Source organism: Canis aureus, chromosome 22, assembly GCF_053574225.1.
Source record: "Canis aureus isolate CA01 chromosome 22, VMU_Caureus_v.1.0, whole genome shotgun sequence".
NCBI lineage: Eukaryota > Metazoa > Chordata > Mammalia > Carnivora > Canidae > Canis > Canis aureus.
The window spans coordinates 49041458-49061646 of NC_135632.1; the positions used below are offsets into that span (position 1 = coordinate 49041458).

At 43.1% G+C, this 20189-nt stretch overlaps 1 protein-coding gene across 1 annotated transcript in view; it reads right to left on the reverse strand.

Moving 5' to 3' along the window:
* Positions 1-19797, reverse strand: part of SUSD5 (sushi domain containing 5) — a 51315-nt gene extending 31518 nt beyond the window's left edge. The window contains exons 1-3 of the mRNA XM_077866070.1: positions 19707-19797; positions 12274-12451; positions 8686-8804 (exon numbers count right to left, since the gene is read on the reverse strand). Coding sequence (XP_077722196.1) covers positions 8686-8804; positions 12274-12451; positions 19707-19797 — 388 coding nt within the window. The remainder of the gene's footprint in view (positions 1-8685; positions 8805-12273; positions 12452-19706) is intronic.
* Positions 19798-20189: the final 392 nt, after the last annotated feature.

Here is a 20189-nt window from a genome sequence, read left to right on the forward strand (position 1 = left end):
GGTGACTGGGTGGCTCAGTCAAGCATCTCCCTTCAGCTCAGATTATGATCCTGGGATCCTGGGATCAAGCCCCACATCAGGCTCCCTGCTCAGCAGGGAGTCTGCCTCTCCTGTTCCATCTGCCTCTCCCCCCACTCATGCTCTTTATTGCTGTGGGACCCAAGGAATTTAACAAAAACCCCCTACCCCTGGACAAGCAGAGCAGGACTAACTCCATTTTGTTCTGCACCAGCCACCTCCTGTATCACCCCCACATGACCTGCTTATTGCTCAAGGCACTCCCCCACCTTAGTCAAGCCACTGAGCACACCCTTACTGGAAACCCGCTCATATAGGAATGGGGAACCCCTAACCGCCAAAGAATATGTGGGAAATATCAGAAAGGGAGACAGAACATGAAAGACTCCTAACTCTGGGAAACGAACTAGGGGTGGTGGAAGGGGAGGTGGGCGGGGGGTAGGGGTGACTGGGTGATGGGCACTGAGGTGGGCACTTGACGGGATGAGCACTGGGTGTTATTCTATATGCTGGCAAATTGAACACCAATAAAAAATAAATTTATAAAAAATAAAATAAGAATAACAATAGTACTTCCTGCGGGGTTGTTATGTTAGAGTGAACTCAGGTAACACAGTGGGTGTTAAATGGGTGTTAGCTCTTAATATTCTCTTCCTGAGGTCAAAATTTGGAGGCATATGCCAAGTCCTGATTAGAGTTGCAACCTCAGGCTAAATGGTGGAGATGGATGTATCAGGCTAGACTGGCTCTTGGGACCTGCTGCACAGAGGAGCTTGGAAGAACAGGGATAGGAGTATGCTTGGGTAAGAGCTCCTGTATCCACCTCCTAGGAGCTGTGTGACCAAAGACAATGGCCAAATCTCTCTGTTCTTCAGTTGCATCACCTGAATAAATAGAATAATACCCTCCCTACAGTACTGCTTTGAGAATTAAGTGAGATACTATATGCAGGACGCTCTGGAAGAAAGAATTTTGGAATTCTAAAGCTATTCAGTATTTTTTCTTGTTCTCTTTTTTGTTTTATTAAGTATTATTTACATAAATAAAACTTGCCAATGGGCACCTGGGTAGCTCAGTGGTTGAGTGTCTGCCTTTGGCTTAGGGTGTGAGCCCGGGATCCTGGGATCAAGGCCCCCCGCGGGAAGCCTGCTTCTTCCTCTGCCTGTGTCTCTGCCTCTGTGTGTCTCTCATGAATAAATAAAATCTTTAAAAAAAATAAAATAAAACTTGGCAATTCTAAGTGTACAGCTTAATAATTTTTGGTAAATGTATACAACTGTGTAAGCACCACCACAATTAAGGTATAGGATAGCTCTCCCAAACATTTCCTCCTTACTCCTGGCCTTGGACACCCTCTGAAACCCCAAACCAAGCAACCACTGTTCTATATTCTTTCACTGGTAGTTTTGCCTTTTCTAGAATTTCATTCAAATGGAATAATATAGTATATAACATTTTATGTTTGGCTTTTTAGGTTAGCTTAATGTTAGTCATCCATGTTTTACCTGTCCTAATATTTCATTCTTTTCATCGCCAACTAATAACCCATGATATGGATACACCATAATTTTTTTATCCATTCCCCAGTTGATGGACATTTGGGTTGCTTCCGGTTTTTGGCTTTTATGATAAAGCTGCTAGGCATATTTGTATACTCATTTTCTGTGTGGTCATGTTTCTCTTGGGTCAATAGCTCAGCATGGAATTGCTTGGCTATATGGCATATGCATATTAAATTTTGCTCAGTGTTTCCAAAAGAAATTATGGGTTCCTTTATTGGAAATAGTGTGACATCAAGGTGAAGAAACCATGCACTATCACACTGTACTGTTAGAGTTTGTGTGCAGCTAGCTACAAGACAGTCACGGCTTGTACTTGCTAGGTTTTACTCTGTGCCAGGCCCTGGGATAAGTGATGTACTTGCTTGGCCTATTCTGTCCTCTTGACATCTCTATGTCATGAGTTCTTATATTATTCCCAAGGCAGTTAAATGATTGAGCCAAGATTTGAACCCAGGGATCTGGGTACAGTCTAACCACTGTGCACCACCATGCTCAATGTGCTGTCTCCCTTGAATACAAAATGGTTTAGCTTTGTGCTCAATTAACTTTCTTGTCATAAACAGAGGGCTCAGAGCACTTTGTACAGTTTGAAGGTTCCCGATCTCCTGTTGGACTGCATACTAGCAGCCAAAACGATCTTCAGAAATTTTTGCTCCCAGCTGAAAACCTTGCAATGGTTTCCCATTTCCCCTTAAAACTCAGCCCAATGTTCTTACCCTTGCATAGCCAGCTCTTTTCCCCACCTCTCTAGCCCTGACCTCTGTCACTTGAACAATATAGGTACACTGTTCCTCAAACACACTAAGTGCTTTCCTGCACAAAGTATATATATATATTTTTAACAACATAGATTAGGTCACACTATACATATTCTGAGACCTGTGTAATATGTATTGGAAGATTTTCCATGTCAGAGGTCTCACTCCATTCTATCTGCTATTTCTTCCTTCCCTTCTCCCTCTCCCACCTACTTTTCCCCTTCCTTCCTCCTCTCTCTCTCTTGTGATAGATCACTCAGTACAGTAGTGTTGAAAGTAGATAGTGAAAACATCTCTTCCCCTAGATCAGCACTTTCCACTGCTGCAAGGCGATCACATTCACAATTTGGGTATAAGAGGTAGTTCAGGCAGTTCTGACTCTGCTCCAAGGCCTGTGTGGCCCCCCAGCTACCCACCCCCTCCTTGGCACAGCTGTGTCAAACCAGGCCCTCCTAAGTGTAAAGTCATGCATGAGTGCTGCTCCTTCCATTAAACACTTTTTTCTACAAGCGCCAGGCTGGCTCGGTCTGTGGAGTGTACAACTCTCTATCTTGGGGCTGTAAGTTTAAGCCCCACATCAGGTATAGATATTACTTAAAAATAATTTTTAAAGTATTTTTTAAAATTTAAAAACCGAAACATTTTTACCTGTAAAGTACACCTGAAACTCTTAGCCTCTACCAACAGAGGGGAATGCTCATGTGTGCCTTATTGAAGGGAAGTGTTAAGAGGAAAAGTCCAAATGTGTGTAAGTTGATGAGTTACCCAAAAGTCACACTTGGAGAGCTAGGTGTGTGGATTTGAGTCCCCACATCTGGGAAGGCAGGCCTTTAAATGATCTTACTATTGAGTAAACCAAGGCAGGGCAGGCCTTGATGCACAAAGGGAGGTGCCCAGGAGAAAGAAGAAAGCAGCTCTGCAACCACATTGCATGTGAATCAGAAATCCTGGTGGCTTTGATTACAGGTTCCCAAGGAGGGAATGTACTTGAGTCAAAACTCTCCATCACAGTCAATGGGATCCTGGCTGCACTGAGGGGCAGCCCAGGCCCACCTCCCCTGAGCCAACCCGGTAGCCCTGCATGTTCCCTTGGGCACACAGGATCCTCGCCCTGCCCCGAAGTTTCTCTCCGCTCTTCCTCACTAATGAAAGATGAGACATGAAGGGCAGGGAATCTACATTATTCATCCTTTTCAAGCATAAACAGAAGTGCAACTGGAAATCAGAGACCCCAACCAAACATTAGACAGAGATCTGGTTCCAGGAGGAGGGCTGCCCACCCACTGCTGCTCCTCAATGCCATGCTGGCTGCCTGGGCAGCATCTGCCCCTGTGGAAGGCCAAAGAAGTTGCTAGTTCCTGTGTATACTGGGTGACAGAACAGAAAACCTGGGCTTTGGAGTAAGAAAGACCTGCATTCGAATCACTGCTAACTATGGCTTAGGTGGTTTGTCACTGTGTAGGCCTGTACAAGCTGCTGGAGGATTGAGAGACGTATTATAAACCCTTCTGATGATATCCTATAAGTGTTCATGTAGCCTTTGCTCCCCTTGGAGTACACCTTGCTCTAGGTTCTCTTTCTCCAGAACTTTCTCCAGGACACTCTGGGAGAGCTAATGACAGATGGTCACTAAGTGACTCTGACTGGTCTAGAGGCTGCTGTGGAACAGTGCACAGTTAAGTGCCTCCAAGAACCCCTAGTGCAAAGTTGCCACTGGAGTGCTCAGCTCTGGGAGCTCACGTGTGTGTCTGTGAGGCAAGACTTTGGGCTCCTCCTCACAATGCATATAGGCACAGTCTCCCTACATGCGCCAATGGGTTCTGAGTGCAGCTGCAGCTCTTCTGAGTAGCAAGGAAGCAGAGAAGTCTGTCAGATTGCTGGTGCCTATAGCCCCAGGTCACAAAGATCACAGTTATCTACCCCAGGGGTTAAGAACCCACTGGCACAATTTCTCTGGCTGCCCAGACACCTACCATCCCTGGGAACTGGCATCAGGACTGTTCTAGCCTAAGTTTTTGGAATGGAAGACCTCAGTCTTGGGAAAGCAAGACCTGATGCTGTCTAGGTCTGGAGATGTGCGTGGCAGAGGAGGGGGCATCACTGCTTACCTGCTGTGGGGACCTCAGTCCTGCCCTGCTGCTACTTGGGCCCCCAGGGGTGTACTGAACCCAATTCACTCCCTGAAGCACTAGTACAATGGCTCTCCCAGAGCTAGTCTCCCTGGAACCACTGGGACCTATGCTTCAAGCTGTTGCCCCACCTGTTCTCTCTGTCTGCAATGTCTTCTCTTCCCTTCCCTAACTGTTATCCCTTCAAAATAGACTCCTTTCAATTCTACCTCAACGGCCCCCACCTCAGGAATCTCCCTAATTACCCTCCTTCCTTTGTGTCATGGGAACACATTCATTTTTCACTTATTCATATATATCATCATCAATTCCTTGAGGGTGGTCATGGGTCCTTCCTCTCTCCCTCTCTCAAGCACCCACAAGTCTTTTTGCTCTCAAAAAGGTGAGCATCCGGCTCTCTAGTTGATGACACAAAGAAGGGAATAATTCCTTTTCCGTTTTTAGGGAAATACAGGCAACAGTAAAGTATGCAGGGGAAGTGGCACTCAGGTGAGGTGGGCTGGTGGGAAGCGCAGTCAGGCCCAAGGAGGAACAGAAGCATACTTGACATGGAGCCTTGGGGGTGCCACAGGGAGAAGGCAAGAGGAGACTCCAGACCCCATGCAGTTGACCCCACAGACAAGCCACCAAGAGAAGCAAAGCCAGAGAACACAAGTGGAGGCAACTTATTTCATCAGCATCTAGTTGGTTAAAAATAACTTCACTTATTAGTTTAAGTGAGATCACCACAGGGCTGGAAATTCACTGTCAGTGAAACAAAAATACTGGAAGGAAAATGAGAAAAGTCTACATTCGTGATGAGCTTTATTTCAAAAGAGAAACACAGGAAGGAAGCTGCCTGGATATTCCACAGGCTCTGTTTTCCTTCTGGGCTCTTTACGAGGCACAAGCCTGCCATTTTTGGAGTTAACACGCTACATTCTTCCCATCTTGCCAAAGAGAAGCAGCAGTACAGAGTTCAGGCGACCTGAGGAGATGATCCTGCACAGGCACGCACGCTGAGCCACACTTCACCTACACCTTCCTTCAGCACACAGATGTCCCTTGTTGACGGTGCTGTCAACAAAGGCTCCACTGAGGAAAAGCAACGCTCCTCTGAGGTGGGCGGAGGGCTGTATGGGAGTGGTTTACAAGCTCTTTCCAAAGGATGAAAGGCAGCACTGAACAGGGACTGACTCTCTCTGAGTGACTTTGGGGAATCCATCTTGCTTTTCCAGAATGTTCTAGAGAGAACAGCCCTCCAACCCAAATCTCCTCTCGGTATGCATACCTGAGTCCTCTTCATGGCTCATCTGAAGCCTCCTCATAAATCAGGCCTGTAGGACCAAGATTCCAGTCTTCCCCATATGAACTCATCCCCATTGAGGTGGAGGTGAGGGGAGGCCACTGGAGGCTCACACAAGCTGCTCTTGGAGGCAGGGCTCTGGAGCACTTTGACTCTAATGAGCCACACATGGTGGCACTGCTCCTCATATAGGTGAGCAGCTGTCATGAACTGGCTTCCCATGTTGGTTCCCACGATTCAGACTGTTTTTGTTTTTCCTATTGTTGTTTTTGGAGCAGTACATAGACCGTTCTTTGTTGGAAGTTTTTCATTTTTACATAATTTCAAAATTTCAGAAAGGTTGTGAGAATAAGGATTTCCCATAAAACCATTTATCCAGATTCACCAATGTGTTTTCATTTTGCCCATTTGCTTTATCACTCATCTCTCTCTCTCTCTCTCTCGATAGATGGATAATATAGATATCTATTTATACAGAGACAAATATGTATACACCTATATCCTATACCTGTAATTCTTTTCTGAACCATTCGATAGTGAGTTGTAGATACAATGTCTCCTCATCCCTAAAACCTTGGTATACATTTCCAAGAACAAAGATAATTTCTTATAGGCCTGTAGTACAGTTATTACACTATTATCTAATTCATAATCCACATTCAGATTTTATCAACTATTGCTATTTTTTTTCTGGTTGGGGATACAATCCCCGATCATGAATCACATTTTGTATTTTATTATCAAGTCTTTTTGGTCTATTTTAATCTAGAAGAGTCACTTTGCCTTTCTCATCCTAGATATTTTTTAAAGCCATTTTGTAGAATGTTTCTCAAATTGAGTTTGGCTCATATTTCCCCCTGAGTAGATTCAAGTTATGCATTTTTGGCAGAAGTACCACTGAATTGAAGTTGAGTTTCTCTGAGTGCAGTATATCAGAAGGCACATTATATAAGTTTTGCAAAAACTCAATTTTGGAGTTGCTATCATGGCTTTGAGCTTGGTGCCCTATAGAATATGAATAAATGTTTCCAACCTCTGGCTTCATGCACTATAATTGAGGGCAAAAGGGGCACACACTTGTGTGGACATAACCTGTCTCAAGGCCTGTGAGGTGGAAAGCCCAGGCTATCTTGTTGGATGATGATAAACATATAGCTCGGTGACCCTCGGCACCCTGGCCAATAGCCACCAACTCCCAGAAGCAAGGCCACCTAGACAGCAGCTGCCTATAGACTCTGTAATGAGTCCAGCCAAGACCAGCAGAAAAACACAAACTGCTGATCCAAAAAAAGTGAACTAAATAAACAGTTGTTTTAAGCCACTATGTTACATATGTTACATGGCGAAAGCTAACTGATACCTCTTGTTTATCAGGGAAAATGAAGACTCAGAAACCCCACATATTCATTGAAATCACTGAAGAAATAAGATCATGTTCTTTTCCCTCTGGCTCTGTCCTTTCTCTCTCAGGTCTGAATTTTGCCTATGTCTGGGACTCAAAGGATCATTTTAATTAACTTACGTGGTTTTAGAAAACAAACCATGGATATTATTCTCCCAAAGCCTTACAGAGCAAGGCCACATCATTCAGTAGCTTGACAGGGTAGACCAGGAGACTTACTCAACACACTCTTCCATAGCAATGAGAAAATGAAGCCTTTCTGGAGGAAAACGCCACAGGAACAGAGAAGCCTGTCACTGATAAGCATCTAACAAGCACCAGCCAAGGCCTTGGGCTTCACCAGACTCCCTCATTTCCCAACTCTTCTGACCTCTTCCCCAGAGATTAGGATTGGATGCCTCTAGGATGCAGCCTGAGGGTATTTCTTACAAGTTCATTTGGTATTTCTCATCATCAGAGAGGTTTGGGAAACTCTACATTAAAAAGTAGTTTTCAAACTGGGCTATGTGTTAAGATCACTAATGAGCTTTAAAAAACCCTAATGCAAAAACAAACAAACAAACAAACAAACAAAAACCTAATGCCCAGAACATTTATATCTGAATCTTTAGGACTGGCACCCAGGAATCAGTATTTCTTAAAACTTCCCAGAAGAGACCAGTATACAGCCAAGGAGTACTTATGCTGATTTCTAGGCCTGAAGAGTAAGTAGCTGGCTTTCTTTCCATTTGTATGGACATTCCCTTTCAACAGCATGTGTTTCTGATGAGGACGGTATACTGATTTCAATGCATATGAAATGCTGACCTGGAGACTCCTTTATGGCTTTCTTCTTGCCACTGGGCTGATTTACCAGAGGGAAGCTGAATTCCCCTTCCTAGGAGAAGTTTCTTAAATCCTGTAAGTTTCCTTTTGGGGAAAAATGATTTTTTCCCCCTTGTTAATGTGCCACCCACCATGAAGAAAGACTGCAGGACAGGCTGTATCAGCAACTGTAGGAGATGCTGTCAAGGGTTTGCCCCATATTGCCTAGATACCTTTGCCATTTCCATGCACAGGGGTTCCTGGTAGGCGTCTGTGCATCTTTGTTGGAGGGTGGCACTCAGGCTACTGGAATCCTTTGCCAGCACACATAAACCAGAAGTGCCTGGGAATATACATCTCCCTGACATTGGCCCCTAATCAATGACTAACAGTGCAGTGGTGTAAATACCCCTGCTCTCTCACCTCTGGACAGAAAAACTGGTGGCCTACACTGTCTCCAAAGATCTCCTGTAGGACTGAGCCAAGATTTGTCCTCACTGTCACTGTGGACTTCGCTTAGAACTGCACCACCTCACCGTCACTGTGGACTTTGCTTAGTACTGCACCACCACTCAGTCTGCTTCCTTTCTCTGCCCACTACCCCACTGCCCTATTGGCTTTTCTTTGGAAGATCTCCTCATTCCAAGGTCTGTCTCTGGGGAATGCAACCTAAGACGGGGCCACCATGCGCAACCTCCAGAACCTTTGCAAAGGCTCTGGCACTAACCTTCATCCTTAATACAAAGTGCATTGTATGTGCCACCGGGAACTGGGTTGCCTTCAATTCTCACATCAACGGCTCTCGTGATTTGCTGTTCATCACTCTCCTTGCTACACACGGTTGTCCTGAAACAGACAAAGAAGACACTGTGCTAGGAGGACCAATGGAAGATAGGAAAGAACAGTTCTTTTCTGCTGTCAGTTCTGAGTCAGCAGAGATTTTCCTGAGTTAGGATCTTTGGCTGAAAGCATCCATAGGGAAGTACTCTCCCCAAACAGAGCCCTATAATCAGGAAGACACAGATGATGCTTCAGTTGAGGCCACACATATCAGTTCAAGAGGTAGAAGCAGTGCATTGTTGACCTTTTCCAGTGTGTGTTTATTTCACAAAATGCTGCTCTTCTTATCAGTTCCTTTCTTCTTGCAGGGGTCTATTTTTTTCTGTTCTTTTTAATATTTGTAAAAAGATTTTACTTATTTATTTATTCATGAGACACAGAGAGAGTGGCAGAGACATAGGCAGAGGGAGAAGCAGGCTCCTTGCGGAGAACCTGATGCAGGACTCGATCCCAGGACCCTGGGATCATGACCTGAGCAGAATGGCAGATGCTCAACTGCTGAGCCACCCAGGCGCCCCATGTTCTTTTTTATATTTCTTAAAATGGATCATTACTTAGTTCAGAAACCTTTAGCCTTTTCTCTTTTCTATCACCAGCACCTAAATGTCTGTCTTACATTTCCCTCTAGGTTCAGCTTTAGCAGCATCTTATGAGTTTGAGTATGTTATAGTTTTAATGTCATTCAGTTCTACATCCGTGCTACTTAACAAACCATAACTTATGTTTGTCCCATAACTTATTTAGGGCTATCTTTGGCAAACTGCAAGTAGTAGGATTTTTTTTAAATTATTGTTTTCTAAAGGGAGCACCTTATTTATTTTAATCTAATTTAACCATAGCTCTTTGAATTAAAATCCGCCGTCTTTCTATTAGTTCTGCACATCCTTTCTTTCTCTCTTGTCTTTCCCCTCTTTTGATTGTTTGAATTCTTTTTTTTTTTCTTTTTTGGCATTCTCTTTTTCATATTGGTCTGGAAGTTATATATTCTCTTACTATTCTTTTAGTGGTTATGACTTATTAATATTTAATATTACTTTTACCCTCTTCAACAGTACAACTTAAAAATACTTAAAATACTATGTATTAACATACTTAAAATGCATTTTTAAAAATATTTTTAAAAGATTAGATCCATCCATTATCCTCTTAATTTTAGTTATTATATGTTTCACTTCTAGAGTTTCCATACAGTTTTTTCATAGTTTCAGTCTTTGGCCAAAATTCTCCTTATTGTCTTCTGTATCTTTGAACATTTGAAAAAGTTAAAGTCTGCCAATGCTGATATTTAGAGTTTCTATCTGCTATCTTTATTCTGGTTGTCTTATTTCCCTGTGTTATTGGTTATTTTGTATTGTGTGACAAATCCTCTCTTTTCTAAAAGTTTTTTTGTGGAAATAAATTGCCTAGGATAATATTATCCTCTTCTAGAGAGTATTTTAATAATCAGTTCTGAAGCTATCTGGAACACAGGAGCTCCAGTATCATCTCAATCCACATTCATGGGTCCTGAGGATTTTAAGCTATGCTACAGCTCCTATGAGGGCCTATATACTTCTAGTTTACTCTCACTCCTGGGCTATAGCCCTGTAACGTCCCAGCCCAAAGCAAAGGACTCTGCAGGCCGTGTGTAGGTTTTGCCTACACAAAACCTGAATTCAAATCTCTGTCCTAGTCCTATTAGGCTATCTATATTGCTTCTGTTTTTTCAGTCATTCTTTAGGGAATCGCAAAAGCTTCTAGGAGGCAAGTGGCTCCCAATTCTGTATTTACCACTCTAGGCCTCCATCCTTCTCTGGATTTTTGTGTACACTCAACATAAATTCATAGACATATAGATCAGATCTACTATATGTTTACTATGCCATCAATTGCAAGATGTACCATTCATATAATAATTGATTTTCACTGTGGAGGGGGGATGGCTGTGTAAGAAAGACCCACAATGAAATGTATATAGTGATGATCAGATACTTCTTGGTTCCAGAAATATTAAAATAGTTTTATTTTTAATATGTTGTGTGGTAAATATATCAAATAAGGATGTTTGCTACAATGAATATCATCTCAGCAATGTAGACATCTACTAATATGTCCTAACACTTTACAGCAAACCCAGAGAGGGTGGGCCTTTCTGAAGACCTGAGAGAAGAAGCCTGGCCCCAAGCTGACTCTTCCAAATTCCTGAATACCCTGGTTACCTGACGCAATTATAATAACAGAGTTATGAGAAGTATCCACGTTTGACTACACTGTGTGCATAGGACTATTTTGTCCGTTCAGGAACCTGGTCGTAAAATGTCAGGCAGAGAGGGTCATGGTTCCAGAGTCACTGAAAATCTTCAGATGAAGCCTGGTTGTCTTCTTTATTCAGCTGCTGCTTCACATGTGGCAACACTGGAGATGGAAGTAAGCCTGGTTGTGTGTGTTTTCTATGGCCATTGGCCAGTCCATCTTCAGGGTTATTATCAGCCAAAGTGGTTGGAGCCCATTTTGCTCTTTCACATTCCTGTGGCATGAAGGAGACAGTGGAATGGCTCCTGCCTTTTCTGAGTATGACTAAAGAAACAGCAGAACTAATGGGTAGTTTTCTCCCAGCTGGCCAAGAATCACTTCTCTACAAGAATTCCTTAGGTCAGGAACTCAGGGCGCAGTGTGTATGGCTGGTCTCTACTCTCTGATGTCTAGGGCCTGAGTTGGGAAGACTCATAGGCTGGTGAGAACTCAACATCTGGGGGCGAGAATCATGTACAGGCACCTTCACTCACATTTCTAGCAGCTAATGCTGGCTATGCCCTGGGATGCCGGTGGGGGCTATTGGTAGGGATACCCTTGCAGGGCAACTCCCCATGGCCTGAGCTTCCTCATGCCATGGCCTGCTCAGGATAGACAGATGTCTTACATGATATCTCAAAAGTAAGTGTCCCAGAAATCTGGGCATGGATTTTTCCAATCTAACCCCAGAAGATACATGGTATCAGGCCTGCTGTGTTCTACTGGCCAAGGCAATAGGAAGCTATCCCTAATTCACAGAGAGAGGATACAGACCCCACCTTTCAATGGGAGTAATGTGAAAGAATCTGTGGCCATACCATTCTCCTAGTCATATGGATGTAGGTGAATATCCACAGAGAAAAAAGAGATAAAGAATATGTACTAGCTGAGGTGGGGGAAGAGAGAGAAACTCACTTTCAGCTTTATATGTATCTGCATTATTTGAAAATTTTTTACAAGCATGTATTATTTTTGTAACTTAAAAAGGAAATTCAAAATAACAAAGGGGAGAAAAACTGTGACAGAACTCCACAAAAATGTTTTTATTTGAGAACTCAAAACACGAATGTGCTGGAAGCCACTGCCTATTGCACTCTGCTGATGCTGGCACCTCAATAATACAATTACTGAGCTCCCTTAGGAGCCCTGGTGGGGTAGCAGGGGCAAATGGGAAGAAGAACTTTCCCCAGCACACCTGACTTACCCCAGGGTGCCATCCGCCAACCAGCCCGTGGTGCACACTGCAAAGGCACAATCCTGGACCACCCTCCGCAGCTCTTCCGCAGACACCAGGTGAGCTCCCCTGCTCCTGCAGGAAAGCCGAGCCACCTCCAGTTCTAGGCCATGAGAGCCATTCTGAGACTCCAGCACAAACAGCTTCCCTGTGTGGGGACAAGCATGAACACAGGCTTACTCCAGGGGCCATGGGAATTTAACCTCACTGTCTGGTGGCAGATACCTGTCAGAACAGGAGTTTCCCGCTTGCCTGAAGATCTGAGCTCAGCACATACCCCACTGCACTCATCCCTGGGACTAGAGGATGACAATAACTTTGGTGTTTTAATCTGTGTTTTGCTCCTGCCTTCTTTTTAAAAAAAATTTACCATCTGCCCTGGCATGTTTATCTGGATAAGCCCTTCAAATCTTCCTTTCTCAAAGCTATTTTACAAGCATCATGTGGTAAGGCTCAGTGTCCTAGGCTCCCCTGAGTTGGGTCAGTTGGTGTCTGGGGCACTGACTTACGTCTCAGCTCTCCCTTCTTCTGCCTGCCTCAGCCCTAGAGTGACCCCACACATAGCTCTCCTCCATTCCCTTCTCTCTGTCCTATTGTCTCAGGACGTTATCAGGCCCTTCCCACAATGAGTTCATTTGTGCCTGCTGCCATTTCTCCTGGATGGGGCGAGATAGTGAGGCCATGTCGGGTGCACCGTGGCTTCCTGCAGTACATCAATATATGGGCATGTAGCGGGCCTCAAAAAATGTGTGACAGATGAGTGGAATGGGAACATGAATTCAGGCAGCAGTGGAAGCTGAGGCTGAAAGCAAAAGAAAGCTTTAGGTAAGAAAATCACAGTGGAGGAGGGGAGCACCGTGGTCCCTAGCAGCCTCCTGTAGAGATGAAGTAATGCCTTAGATAACCTGACCAAGTTTAAGGTAAAAGCAGGGGAGAAAAAAACCCAGTCAGAATGAGATACTTCATTTCTGTCCAGTAGCAAAATTATCATAATATAATAATTTAATTAGAATCATGTCAACTGCTATCAACTGCAAAATACTTCAACTGTTTATTAACTGCAAAATAACTATAAGAAATATAACAATTCCTCAGCCTCGCAACCAAAGTTACAAGAAAAACACAAAAATGTTTCACAACGAACAGCTCTGTAGGTGAATGGTCCTCCCTTAGACTTGGTGCCAATGTTCAGTACACAACCTGAACAATAGTACTTGATGGCCTTGCCTGGAGAAGCGTATGCCCCAAGACACTTTTGTATTAATAGCATTGGCCTCTCTGGAAAAAATATATTATGAAATTTAACTAAGGTATTGACGGCCAAGCTCCTGAGCAAGAGGGATAAAAATGAAAGCCCAAGGCTTAAGAGGTAGGGAATGTGATAGACCTCTCCTGCCCCCTCCACCACCACTGCATGAACACATAAACACACAAAGCTTGGACCCTGAAGGGTTAAACTCTCAGAATAAGCAAGAACAAGGATAAACAATATTCCCTCCCCTCATTCACAAGGGATTGTTGGAAGAGTTATCTTGGTGCTAGGAACCCAAGTGTTAATCCTCATTGGGAATGGCAGTCCTAACAAAAACTGGCCTCAAAAATACTGTAAGCCATGAATTTAGCTTGAAGCGGCTTGAGATTGACATTTATCTAAGACACCTGGTAGGAACAAACATAAATCTTGTCTGGAGAAAAAAACAATCTTCATCTTACGCTTCAGGAGATCCCACGCAAATAATTTTTCAAAGGCGATGACGGGGTGGCTCAGTCAGTTAAGCCTCTGCCTTTGGCTCAGGTCATGATCCCGAGGTCCTGGGATCGAGCCTGTGTCAGGTTCCCTGCTCAGCAGGGAATTGGCTTCTCCCTCTCCCTCTACATCTCCTCCCTGCTTGTGCTCTTTCTGTCTCAAATAATTTTTTTTAGAAAAAGGATCTGAATAGACATCTTTAAAGAAATGGCCAATGAGCACATGAAAAGATGTTCAACATTATTACCCAACAGAAAAATGTAAATCAAAACCACAATGGGATATTACTTCATATCCACTAGGATGGCTACCATCAAAAAGACATAGTTTGACATAAGTGATGGGAAGGATGTGGAGAAAATGGAACCCTCAAACACAGCTGGTAGAAATGTAAAAGAATGTAGCTGCCTTGGAAAACCATTTAGCAGTTTCTCAGTTAATAGCAGTTTCTCATAGAGTTATTATATGACCCAGCAATCACACTCTTAGGTGAATACCCAAGAGAACTGAAAATATATGTTTATATAAAAACTTCTGTATGAATATTCATAGCAGCATTTGTTTGTAATAAATAACTTAAGTTCATAATTGTAAAATTGTGTTTATAATGGTCAAAAAGTAGAATCCACCCAATGACCATCAACTGATGAATGGGTCAACAAAGTATGATATGAATATTCATACAGTGGAATGTTATTTGGCAGTGAAATGAAATGAAGTGCGGATACATGCTGCAAATGGATAAAAACATTATGCTAAGTGAAAGAAGCCAGTCTCAAAAGCCCACATACTGTATGATTCCATTTACATGAAATGTCCAAAACAGGAAAATTCATAGAGACAGAATGTAGTTGTCGAGGGCTTGTGGGGTTGAGGAGAAACAAGGAGTAAATGCTAACGGGCATAGGGTTTATTTTGGGGCAAAAAGATGTTCTAAAATTGTACATAGTGATTCATAACTCTGTGAGTATGCTAAAGACCAATGAATCACACACTTTAAATAGGCGAATTGTACGGCGTATGAATCATATTTCAATAAAGCTGTTATTAAAAAAGGCATAACTAGAGAAGGACAGGTTCTGTTATGATGATAGTTATTTCATGAGTAATATAAAAAAAATTTAAACACTTAAATAAACAACTCTAGACTGTAAGAAGGCAATATTAACAAAACTATAGGGAGAATTGGAAAAAAATCCACAGTGCTGATAATAATTTCAAGCACTATCCTTCTCAGTAATTGATAAAACAGGAAAAAATAGGAAAGAATATAGAGGATTTAAGCAACAAAATTAACACACTTGACATAAGGACCAATGCACAGTATTTGCAAACTATAGAATACATATTCATTTTTTAAAAGATTTATTTATTTATTTATGCTAGACATAGAGAGAGAGAGAGAGGCAGAGACACAGGAGGAGGGAGAAGCAGGCTCCATTCCAGGAGCTTGATGTGGGACTCGATCCCGGGACTCCAGGATCGCGCCCTGGGCCAAAGGCAGGCGCTAAACCGCTGAGCCACCCAGGGATCCCCTACATATTCATTTTAAACACACACAGGACATTTGTAAAATTCATCAAATACAAGACAAATCAAAAAAACATTTGAAGACTCAAATCATACAAAGCATATTTTTAAGCCACAATGCAACTTAAAATCACTTGATTTATCAAATACTTATACAGTGTTTACCCATAGGCCAGGTATTATTTAAATTGCTTTACAAATAATATTCATTAAATCAGTTCTTATAACAACTCTATGATGTAGGTTATCCCTATAAGTTATCCCTATGTTATAGTTAAGATTTAGTATTAGTGATTTGTCTAAGATCACACAGCTGGGATATAAAACCAGGCACTGATCCTAACCACTGTATAATGCTGCTCTCAACAGCAAAGTAATAATTAGGAAAAGCCCCTTGTGCATGGAAATTACAAAATATACTTCTAAATAAAGCATGGGTTCAAAGAAGAAACCACAATTGAAATAAAACATTTTTATGTGAATGACAAAAGCTGGTAGAGAAACTAAATTAGTATTTAAGGGACATTTATAGCCTCAAATGCTCATATTACAAAAGAATGGTTGATAATCAATGATCTAATTTTCTATCTTAAAAACACAGAAAGAAGAACATAAAATTAAGGCTTCTAAAGAAGTAGAAGGAAGGAAATAACAAAGATAGAATAGAAATTAATGAAATGGATAACAGATATACAATAGAGAAAATAAAGCCAAAGTTGCTTCTTTCTAAAGAATGATAAAGTTGATAAATACCTAGCAAAATTGATCAAGACAAAAAGAGAGAAAATACAAATTACCGATATCAAGAATGAAAAGGGACATCACTACAGACCCCATGGACACTGAAAAGATAACAGATTTTATGTTACATCTGCCAGTACCTATGACAACTTAGATGAAATGGACGAACTTCATAAAAAGCAAACTTAGCAAAACCGACCCAAAATAAATATGAAAATCTGAATATCTCTTTATCTACTGAAGAAATTATATTCATCATTTAAAATCTACCCAAGAGAAAAACTTCAAACACATATGACCTCATTACCAAACACTAAACGAAACAAAGCAAAACAGCTCACCTTGCAGCAACCTTTTCAGAGAAACAGTTGAGACGGTCTCCTCCTATCCCTCCCCCTGCCCTCTCTCTCTAAAATAAATAAACAAATCTTAAAAAAGAAAGAAGAAATGATCACAATCCTGATGTCAATATCTGAGAAGAATATTATAATAAATGAAAATTATAGGCCAATATGTCTCATGGACACAGTCAGTAACCCATAATCCTAAATCTGTTTCCTTCACTCCAGGCTCAGTTCTAGGTCATCTCTTCTCACCGTGAAACCTTTCCCTAGGATTCTATACATGCATAAGGTTTCAAAGACTATACTTAGTCTTGTGATTGCTCACATTTTTCTCTTCAGTCCAGACCCTTTGCATTCACCCCATCCACCTCTATACCTCTGCCATCTCTCATCCACACAACTAAAATGGCATCCTATATGGTCTCTCTACATCTAGTCTTGCCCAGGTCCCATCCATTCTCCCTACATCACAATCAGGGTGATCTTTTCAAAATGCAAATATTATCAGTCACTCTATAACCAGAAATCATCCAATGGTTTCCTTCTCTTTTCTGGATTAAAACAAAACTTTTGTCTATGAGGACCCACCTCATTGCACCCACCCTAATTTCTCTAGCATAATTTCAAACCATTTCCACGTCAGACTCTTGGCTCCAGCCACTCTGTCTCTTATCATATGGTTCATTTTCCTTGCTCACAGTTTTTTTGTATATGCTATTCTCTACACAGACACTCACTTTTCCTCCTCAGATCCTCCTAACCAAATCAAAATTTCCTAGCATATGCTCTCATAGTACCTCTGTCCTTTAATCTCATCATCTATCAAAATTGCAACTTCACGTTTCATTCATGTAACGATTTGCCTACTGACTCTCTAACCTATTGGATTTTAAGCTCCCTGTTGGCAAGAACTTATTTCTCCTCACCATTCTATCCCCAATAGCAAGGCCTGCACCTAGCTTACAATAAATGCTCAATAAATTATCTGTTGAATTAACAAATCCTTTCCTGTAACACAGTTAATCTGCATTCAGTTAATGTGAACATTTTTGTTTCAAAAGTATTTTAAAGATACAGTAGAAAAAATACAGTAGATCTCCTTTACATACGAGACGCATATCTTATTAACCAAACATAAGCTAAATGTTCTTCATTTGAATTTATCTCATTGACTTATTTTTTAATAGGTCCATAGAGTTTTTAATAACTCCAAGTCTCTCTTCAAACATCTATAACACATCACAGTTTAGCGGAACATTTCTTCTTCTTCCTTCCATCACTGTAGAATGTAGGTAACTAAATATGGAAAGTGATGGTAGTTAAACATATATTTGGAAAAGAAAAGAATCCTTTCATACTATAGGTTCTAATTCTTCAATGGCTCTATTATACAACTTGGAACTTAGCAAATGGAGTTTCTTGAAAGCAAGTGTACCCATAATTGGGGAACGGGAGAGAAGGAAAGAAAGGAGAAAGGAGAAATGGAGGCATTTCTGGCAAGGGGCAATAAGAAAACAAGCTCTGGTGCCACTGTTACTCTTTCCTTCTCCAGTGATATTTCTGCCTCCATTTTTCTATGACCCGCATCAAGCCAGATAGGTGCAAAATATTGATCCATATCCATTTGGCATTCCATTTAAGCGGTTACAGTAGGGTGAAACTCGAAAGCCTCATGGATTGCAGAGATATATCTTTAAAAGGAATTAAGTTGGTACAATACTATTCATTGTTCAAAAGTTAATACTAGCTCCAATTTATTCTACTTGTATTCTTTAAATCAGCTCAATTTTCATGATTCAATGTCAGGCAAAAAAAAAATACTACAGTAAAATATGAACAGCGGATTAACTGCTAATAGGTATGGGATTTCATTTCGGAGATAGAAATTTTCAGGAGTTAGATTGTGGTGATGGCTGAACAACATAATGAATATACTAAAATACTAAAACCACTGAATTGTAAATTTTTAAATGGCAAATTTTATGAATCACATCTCAATTAAGATATGAACAGTTATCACAAGGAGCCTTCAAAGTTAAGAATGTTTTCTTTTCTAACACTCTGAAGATATTTATCCTTAATTAGGAGCAAAGAGTTTTTCAAGCGGCATTTAGGATAAAAAGCACCAAAAACTCTAAGATAGTACCTGGAAGTTTTTGTCTTACTTTCCCCCTTTCCCTAACCAACATGCTTCTTTTTGTGGAGTCTTCTGATTTCATCTGACATTACTTACTAAAAATCAATGATACTTAAAAATATACAAAGCATCCCAAATCAAGTGAGGGTTTTTCTCCTTCATCAATTTAGTTTGTCCTAAGCTTGGATTTTCTAGAAACTGCTCACGGATGTGAGAACTGCTGGTTTCTTTTCTTTCAGATCCTTCTCCACTAAGTCAACGGGGTTTTGTTGAATACAGCTGAATTGGCTTTTTGAAACTTAGCGGATACAAGGCTCTGATTCTGCCAACGTAAGGGACGTACTGAAAGCTGAATTCAGGTTCAAGAAACAAAAGACGCACAAAAAAGCAGGTCAATTCTCATCACCTGGAATCATCTGTTTCTTATCTCCTTCTCCAGCCTTTTGCCTTACACTCCCACTAGAGTGGTTCCAGCCACTCTATCGTTTATCCCATTTTCCCTGCCACTCCCAGGGCCTTTGCACATGCTCTTTCCTCCCCACAAGACACTGCTCTCCCCTTTGCCTCGTTGACTTCCACTCCTCTTTCAGATATTTTTGGCCCGAGCCAGACCCCCGAGGCAGTCGTCTCTGCCTTGCCGCCAGGAGTACGCTCAATACACGTGGAGAGTGGCGTCTGCAGAGGAGGTTCTGGGCCGCCCCGGACGTGACTTGACCGTGAAGACCTTTCGCGAGGACCTCGGGGAGCCAGCGGCGGGCTGCTCCGGGGCTCGGGGGCCGCGCTCAGGGGCCGGCGGAGACGCGGTGGGTCGGGCGAGGGCCGGGCTAGCCGCCGGGGGCCCCCGCGGGCGCCGCCGTCCCTACCCGCAGCCCGCGCGCCAGCCCCGGCCCCCGCGCACACTCACCGTCCGCCCGCAGCGGGCCGCGCGGCAGAGCGAGCAGGAGCAGCGCCGCCGCCCACAGCTGGGCGCGGGGTCCGCGGCTCCCGGCAGCCATGGTCGCGGCGCGGGCTCGGGCTCGGGCTCGGGCTCGGGCTCGGGCTCGGGCTCGGGCGGCGGGCGCGGCTCCCCGGCCGCAGCCCTGGGCGGTGCGCCCTCGCCGTGCGCCCTGCGCTCTGCCCCGCCGGACCGAGCCGCGCGCGCCGCTCCCGAGGCCGGGCGCCTGGAGCCGCCTGGAGCCGCCTGGAGCCGCCTGGAGCCGCCTGGAGCCGCCTGGAGCCGCCCGGGGGCCCCGAGCTCGCGGGGGTCTCGGTCGCGGCGCCGGGGAGGCGGCTGGACGCGGCTCCGCCCTCGCGCCGGGCACCTGGAGGCCTCGGGGCGCCGCCGGGGCGGAGGGGGGCGCTCGGGGGGCGGGCAGGGGAGGGGAGAGCGAGCAGAGCCGCCGCCGGA